General features: G+C 43.6%; 1 protein-coding gene and 1 pseudogene across 2 annotated transcripts in view; both read right to left on the minus strand.

Annotated features, from left to right (window-relative positions):
• The window catches only part of ACSS2 (acyl-CoA synthetase short chain family member 2), a 50847-nt gene extending 44277 nt beyond the window's left edge, over positions 1-6570 (minus strand). Inside the window, exons 1-2 of one of the 2 annotated variants that reach the window (XM_030309730.1) lie at positions 6333-6570; positions 767-962 (exon numbers count right to left, since the gene is read on the minus strand). In XM_030309730.1, the coding sequence (XP_030165590.1) occupies positions 767-962; positions 6333-6504 (368 nt within the window). In that variant the 5' untranslated portion in view covers positions 6505-6570. The remainder of the gene's footprint in view (positions 1-766; positions 963-6332) is intronic. The other variant, XM_030309731.1, reaches the window with a different exon arrangement.
• On the minus strand, positions 3053-6145 carry LOC115509799 (annotated as a pseudogene).
• Positions 6571-8691: the final 2121 nt, after the last annotated feature.

Here is an 8691-nt window from a genome sequence, read left to right on the forward strand (position 1 = left end):
ACCCCTTCCCATGTCCTTGGAATGTGGGTTCCACTTGCCTTTCCTGCTCAAGGACATAGCCTTGAGATGTGATGATGTAGTACTGAAAACACCTGCATGTTACTAAGCCTACTTAGGACCTCTACACACTTTTAAGATTTGGAGGGTGAGTACAGTGTTCCGTTTGTCTTGCTGCTGTCCAAGACAAGCTTTGTATGTAAGTTCTCTTTGTTTATTAAAACTGCCACCTACCAACCTGGAATGGCTGCCTCTTTCTTCAGTCTCTCCTTGCCCTCTGCTTATGGGGGGGAGAGGGGGGCGGTTTCAGATTATACCTGGGAAACTCCGGGAAGGACTGCAAACCAACAGGTATTATAGTTCACCCAAAGATGATAACAACAATGGTAGTGAAAATCCCAATATCCATACTTTCCTCCCAAAGCAAAATGAGAAAGATTGCTACTCAGTCCTATTCACTTCCATTTACCCTCCCCTCTCTTTCCTCTCCAACTACAAGCCAAGAATGCCAGACTAGAAGTCAGGACACCTGGCTCTGAATGTCAATTCTGTCACATACTAGTTATGTGATTTCAGTGAAGTCACTTAACTTACTTGAGGTATTTTTCCTCATCTGAGATTAAATTAGCAATACTTTACTTACTCTCCTAGGTTGTTGCAAGGATCAAATGAATTAATAGATTTTAAAGTACTTTGCGAACTATGAAACACTATAAAATTTGAGTGGTGACTTTTTATCTGTCACAGGCTTCAAGATAGATGTTTTTACCAGTAAAAAGCAACTTTATCGCCAAGTTTTTTCTCATGGACAATTCGATCCAGTACGTTGTAGCAGATGTTGGTAGTTGCTCCTTTCATCCACTCGATGAAGATTTTTCCTTTAGTCACATCAAAATTGTACTGGAGGAATGGGCCAGGACATGAGGTCTTCCAGTAAAATTCCTTGGCAATGTCTCCCCAAAACTCTGCAGCAGAAAGGGAAACCAAGACGTCACCAAATTTCTCAGACATATTTATCCTCAGATGGCTTACCAGTCTATGACACGAACAAGTCACAACTTCTCTGCCCTATACTCTAGGACCCACAACGGAGGTCCTTCCTTTACCTGTCTAATTTTTATCACCTACTACTTTCCTAACCTACCTTCTATTTCCATGAGCTGAATCTTGACTCAAATTTCTTCCTTCTCTCAAAACTGCCACTCCGTTTTTTACCATCTATTCAAATCATAGCCACACAATGCCTAGCACAATCAGTAATTTAACAAATTAAGTAGTGAAAGGAAGAAATCCTTTACCCACAGAGCCTTCCATAATATCTTTCTCCTAATTTGTTCATTCATTCACTTTCAGCAATTATTTAATGAGCATCTCCTCCTATTACATCTTGACCAAGTGTTACTTGCTATGAGTCAGATGTTGCTTTAAGCTCTTTATATGTATTATCTTATTTAGTCTCTACCACAACCATAAGAGGTAGGCCTTGTTTTCATTCTCATTTTATTGATTTGAAAAATCAAGGCTTACCAAATGTCCATTGACTGATGATGGATAAAAAAGACGTGGTATATATACATAATATATAATGGGTGCTGGGTATGAAGGAGGGCACTTGTTATGATAAGCATTGGATTTTGTATGTAACTAATGAATCACTGAATTCTACTCCTGAAACCAATATTGCACTGTATGTTAACTAACTAGAATTTAAGTAAAAATTTGAAAAGAAAAAAAAAATGAAAATCAAGGCTCAGAGAAGTTAAATAACTTACCCTAGGTTATATAGTTACTAAGTCAAGATGTGAACTGCCCAGAGGAAGACATTTTTGCTAAAATCTAAATGAGAACAGGAGTTTTTCTCCACTTCCCTACCAGGAAACAGGGCCATGAGATAGAAAGGAACCAAGGGTATATGTTAAGAGGAACTCCCTGGGGCTGAAGCACTGAGAGTAAGAGAAAGAGTAGCAGAAATTAATTCATAAACTGGGCAGATCATGCGATCCTTCTGGGCATGATAAGGAATTTGATATTATCCTAAAGAATGGAAAGCCATTGTAAGATTTTAAGGAGAGAGACATGAGCAGATTAATAATCTTAAAATATTTGCCTGCTACTCCATAGAAAATGTATTCAACAGGTAAAACATGTAATGTCAGAGCACTTAGGATATTGTCAGTACAGGGTCAGGAGCTAGAAGGAAGAGGCACACTTAGAAACATAACAGTGAAAGGAAATTTAGAGATTATTATCCCCATTTCACCAATAACAAACCAAATTCATAGAGGTAAAGTGATTTGCTCAAGGTTATGTGATTCAGTTTACACAATCTAGGTGGAAAGATAAGACTAACACATGAAATACTGTTGACCATGCAAAACAATATAGTTGAAAGCTAAATCATATGGTGTACAACTTGCAAACAATTTAAGAAATCCAAATAATTTTTAAAAAAGATAAATCCAATGTCAGATGGCTCTGTAAAAGAGATACTCTTATATGATAATAGCATTATAAGAAATTGCCACAATCTTACTGGATAACAGGAAAATGACTGACGAGAGCCATAAAATTTTTTGTACCTTTAAACATCTGCTAACTTAATTTTGGGAAGCACACTACAAGAAAAAATTCCAAAGGAAAAAAAAAAGTGATTGCTAAAGAGATGTTTGTAGTAACACTATTTATAACAGTGAAACTGGAAACAACCCAAGAGCCTAATAATTAAAAAAAAAAAAAAAGCTGATGAAAACTAGTAATACTAGTAGTAATACAACAGAATACTAAATGGCCACTAAACAGAGGGCAAATGGGAACTGGCATTTTAGCAAATGGCCATTCCTGTACCAGGCACTGGACCAATCTTATTGAATCTATTTGTGTGTGTGTGTGTATATGTGTGTGTGTTTTTAAGATTTTATTTTTAAGAAATCTCTGTATCCAATGTGGAGCTTGAACTCACAACCCTCAGATCAAGACTCACTTGGTGCCCCTCACTGAATTTTTTTTTCATATTAAAACACTCATAATTGAAGTATTTTTATTTTGTGTACAATGAGTGAGCATTAAGGTAGGTGTCCTGGATATCTGTGGTTAAGGTAGGTATCTTGGATGACCCACTCACGGTAGTTTACTCAATCCAATTTAATACAGCCTGTATCCTCTGCATACTGATGGAAACACTGGCGGCACATACTGAGGCTGTGTTTCCCTGATCAGACTGTGGCGATTTGAGCAGACATGGCAAGAATAAAAACCCTGGCCAAACTTCCTCAAATGGCCCAGTAGAGCTACTGGTGATCTATCTTCTCTCTCCAATGCAGCAAAATGAGACAAAAGGCTTCACTGAATGTTTATACAGCCCTATTAAGTATATATTAACTACCCTAATTTTATAGATGAGAAAAACAAAGCTCAGAAAACATAGGAACTCTCCCAAGGAAACACACAGCTAGAAACCAGTATACACAATCACATCTGTTGTTACAACTACATTGAATACATGTATATACTCAAAAATATTTTTAAGTGATAATAGTAGGCACAGGTTATATAAAACTATTTATGAACCCCATTTATGTATATCAATAAGGATGAGGAAAACTGAGTTTTGGGACACTTGGGTGGCTCAGTCAGTTAAGCGTTCGACTTTTGATTTTGGCTCAAGTCATGATCTCACGGTTTGTGGGTTCAAGCCCTGTGCTGATAGTGTGGAGCCTGCTTGAGATTCTCTCTCTCTGTGCCCCTCCCCCCTTGCACTCGCTCACCCACACGCACTCTCTCTCTTCCCCCGCCTTAAAATTAATAAATAAACTTTAAAAAAATAAAAAGAAAACTTGAGTTTTATGATCACTTAGTTTTGTTTTGGGAGGGGTTTGTTTTTATTTGGTGGAAGTATTGAAATCTGGATGCTTCATTGGCATGCATTCTTTTTTTTTTAAGTTTATTTATTTATTTGGGGTGACAGAGAGAGAGGGGGAGACAGAGAATCCCAAGTAGGCTCTGTGCTGACAATACATCGCGGAGTTTGAACTCACGAACTGTGAGATCACGACCTGAACTGAAATCAAGAGTCAGATGCTTAACTGACTGAGCCACCCAGGCACCCCACCATTAGCATGCATTCTAAATATGAAAGTTCAGAAGAGGAAAAGATGAGCATGGACTAGATGATCAGGGAATGTTGTGTGGAACTGGTGGGTTTGACTAGATAGAGAAGAGCAGAAGGAAATGGGCAAAGGCAAGGAGATGGGAAATAAACCTTTCTGTAATCAGTATATCAGTGAGAATGACTGGTCTAGAATAAGGGGTGTGGTAAGGAATAGCGGGAAATAAGAATAGAGAGGTAAGGTGTAGCTAGTTATCCAGACCTTGAGTAAACGGCAATTTCAAATTTTTATTTGAAATTGGAGGAAATAGGGAACTACTGAAAGTTTTTGAAGTGACATATGAAAGCAATGTTTCCAGAATCTCAATCTAATAGTGTTTATTTTAGATAATTCTACCAGAGAGATTGGTGGGTGAGACCAGGGGACGGGAGAACCAATTAGGAGGCTGCTTCTTTGAGTTAAAAGGTACTGTGGGAATGGAAGAAAAGGTAAGCAGAGATATTTTGAAGAGTATTTAACAGAATTTGGTGAAAGGCAGACTGTGGGGTCAGGGAAGAGGAAGACTATAGCCATCAGGAGTATAGGTTCTGTAGTCAAGACTACCTTAGATCAAATCCCAGATCCACTGCTATGCAGCTTTATGGCCTCATGCAAGTTAGTTAATCTCTCTACACTTCAGTTTTCTTCTCTGCATAATGGGGATAACAGTCTACATCAAATCAAACAGGATTTGTGTTCAGTAAGCAGTAAGCAATCTTTGATGAGATAAAGAGATAGAAAAGATCCATCTATAGTTGATAGATCTTATTATAGAAGAAGATGATGAAAGAGATTTAGTTTGGGATAGTGGCACTGACAGGGATTAGAAAATTAAGGCAAGAGCAGTTTTGGGAGGGAAAATTGGTAAATCCCAGACACAGTCATGTTAAATATGGTGTAACATCAAGGTATGAGAATAAAATGGTCTACAGACCTATGAAATCTGGGACCAGAGCGTAAGTGGGATCCTGGGCACAGGGCTAAATATATAGAAGTTATTATTGTGGAAATAGAAAACAGATGAACTCATGAAGGGGAAAAAAATAGAAGAAAGAGAAGTGAAAAGAGGTCTGAGGATTCAAACTTGAACACTGCCTGTGTAGCAGTCAACCACCCTACACTTGATTCAATCTTGTCTTGCATTACTCAGTAATCCCTTGGCCCACGTTGTTCTTATTATCACACTAACCACCATTTACTGAATGCCAACTGTGCTTCAGGCACTCTATCATGCACTTATCACCTGCTTTAGACCTCAAACAAACGTAGGAAGCAAGTATTATTATCAGCATCCTACAGACGAAGAAAAGGAATCTTAGGTTTAAAACTCTGCTTAAGACCTCACAGTGAATGAATGGTAGATTTGGGGGTGGTCTGATTCATTGCCCAGGCTTATCCCACTGCCAAATATAATGCTGCCTCCCAACGTTGGTACAGTTTTGACCCCTTACCCAGACTGAGGGCAAGGGCAGAGAATTTTCCATACACATTCTTAAAGACATGGGACTTTCTATCAGAATTTCTGAGTTATTACAATCCCAGCCCGATTTTTTTTTTTAAACTGCATCTTAGTGACTTGTTCGGTCTTACATTGCGTAATTGCCGCTGGAATTTATGAAATATGAAAAACAGATCTGGGACTCCGTTACTAATGTGGGGGACCCCCAGGACGGGAACAAGACCCTTTACTAACCAACTGTGGAGACTAAGTCACAGGGTAAAGGTGTCAGGAGGCAAAAGCTGAGTTGGCGTGAAAGGGAGCAAATAAAGTTCTGTAGCTCTCCTCCCCTCGAGGCGCCCCTTCGCCTCTGCGAACCTTAGGAACTCAGACCTTCACTCGCCTCAAAGAAGCCCCAACTCCTCACGAAATCCCCAAGTCGCCAAGGAACTCCCTGGTTCCTAGGGAACCCTCATCACAGAACCCCCCTCATCACAGAACCCTCCTCATCACAGAACCCTTCTCCCTACAGAACTCCCATATCCTCCCGGAACTTCTTTTCCATCTCCTCAAAGAACCTGTCTCTTCATGAATCTTTCAACCTCCCAAGAGAAAACCCAACTCCGCCAGGGACCCCAATCTCCTCACGTAATCCCCGTTCCCCACGCCTCGTGCCCAATTTCTCACTCTTCTGCAACCCCCCACTTCTCTCCTCACTGACCCCACCCAGGGCCGCCCGGGCCCGGCCTCACCTCGCGGCTCCTCCACAGAGCGCCGGTGCAGCTCGCGGTAGCGCTGCAGCGAAGAGACGTGCGCTGAACGGCTGACCTCGGGCGGCGGAGACCAACTCCGCACCCGGCTCCGGGGTCCAGACTCCTCCCGCTCCCCGCTCCCGCTCCGGCCCCGCTCCTCCGGAAGCCCCATAGCGTCAAGTTCCGAGCGCCGTAGCAGCCTTTGCGGGTAGCTTCTCGCGCCCAGGAGAGGAAAACAGGCTGGCCCGGGGGCGGTGCCTTACGGGAGGAGAGGCCCGGCCGGCGGAGGCGTGGCTTAAGCAGCCTCGGCGGATGGCGGCCCGGAGGGGCGGAGCCATGCTCGATGGGGTCAAAACGAATGTTAGCAGTGACACGGATTGGGAAAAGTCGAGTATTGCTTGGGGGTAGGGGCGGAGCCGACTGCGGAAGGGGTGGGGCTACAGGGGAGGAGCTGAAGGGGCGGGGCGCGTGACAAGAGAGGTTGGCATCTTGGAGTGACAGAGGAGGGGAGGGGCCAGACGTGACAGTAGAGGACGTGGGCCCTCTCCTGTCATGGAGTGACAGGGAGTGGCGAGCCTGGAGGTGACAAGAGAGGAGACTGAATCATGGAGTGACCACAGTGGGGTGGGGTCTTGGAGTGACAGATGAGAAGTTGGGTTAGGGCGGGGCTCGAGCGGGAAAGAGCTGGGCAACCGAAAGGAGTTGGATCTGGCCCATAATGGAGACACCCCGTGATCTGATTGCACAAGCCTGTCACTCCACCGATTTGGAAAGCCAGGTGGAATAGGGTCCTTTCCGGGTGGCACTGTTCTCCTCTGAGAACTATCCCCCAATTCTGAGTAAACCACTCCCCTCTGTCCCCAGGAAAAACTCCTCCCACGACGTTGAGGGCTCGGCCTGGGGACAGGATGCCCTCTCTGCTAACCTTGGGGCCAGCTCAGAATTTTCTCCCACCTCTGAAGATATGTCTTCACTCTCCCTGCCTCCACAAATTCCCATATAGATCTCAAGTACAAGACGCAAGTGAAGACTAGGAGGTGCTTTTAGGTCTTTGCTAATAAACACATCTCCTCATTATGCAAATAATGAACTCAGGGAAAGGAAATAATTTGTGCAAGGTCACAGAGAAAACAACAACCAGGTTAGGACCAAACCTAGGTCTCCTGACTCCCCTTCATCAGGCTGAAGGTAATGCTTGTAAAACACTAAAGTCTATGCAAAATAGGAAAACTCACCCTTCTTTCCTTCCTAATCTTTTTACTTCACCAAGAAACCCCTCCTACTTGTCACAACTGGGCTCAATTACCTCTGACTTCCCTCCATCCCTTCTACTACAGAAAGGAGAGGCCAGACAAGACCCTCTATCTCCCACCTGCACTCACCACCAAGAAGGGCCCTCCCCACCCATCAGTTCACAGAATGGCTGTCAAGGTAGGAAGGATCCTTAGATATCTAACTCCAAGGGTGATTCTGAGGGTCAAAATGGGCAGCCCCCACCCCCTGAAGCCTACACAGGGCTTGTGACCCCACTTGGCCCAGGCTATCTTCCCATCTTCTCCTTTGTTCTTTGTCCAGCTAACCACAAGCCCAGAACACCCTAAATTGAAAAAACAAAAACTCCCCACCACCAGACCTATGATCCAGAGCCTATTCAATCCTAAAGTGAGAGTCTCAGGGCTCCCTGAAAGGGTACAAACCTCATGGAATGGACATGGACCCCACTGAGGAGACAGATAATTCATCAAGAAGGCATTGACTGCACTGAAAAAGGCACACACACTTTACTGAAGGTACTCCATTAAGGGAGCACAGATTTGCTGAGGGATCTCAGATCTCACTGAAGAGCTGTGGACCCTGCAAATAGGACATAAAATGCATTGAAGTTCTCTGATTCTATTGAGGGGACATGGACTTCCTCCTAGGAGATAGAGAAGATATAGGTTTTACTAAGGAGACATAGACTCCACTGAGAGGACTCAAACCCCGCTAAGGGGCCTCTCACAACACTGAGGAAATGGACACCACTAAGGGATCACAGACCTCACTTAGTGGAGACTACAAGGGGGATCAGACTTCCCTGAAGCATCACAAGCCCTACAGACCTCACTGAGGAGATACGAACCTCTCTGTAGGAAGGAAGGCACACGCAATGGGCACACATTCCTAGTATAGACAGTCATCTCTTCCCCTCCCTCCCTCCTCAGCCCCCAGTTCTCTTTTCTCTCCAAGCCCTTCTCCTAAGTCCTAAAGCTGTTCTCAATACACTGATGTCCTCTGCTGTCTAAATATGGCACTGCAGCTGCTGGTCCCACAGTAGTTTTTCAAATAGTCCTGGTTTTTATCTCTGAGCCTGGATCCT

This window comes from Lynx canadensis, chromosome A3 (assembly GCF_007474595.2).
Source record: "Lynx canadensis isolate LIC74 chromosome A3, mLynCan4.pri.v2, whole genome shotgun sequence".
In the NCBI taxonomy this organism is placed as follows: Eukaryota; Metazoa; Chordata; class Mammalia; order Carnivora; family Felidae; genus Lynx; species Lynx canadensis.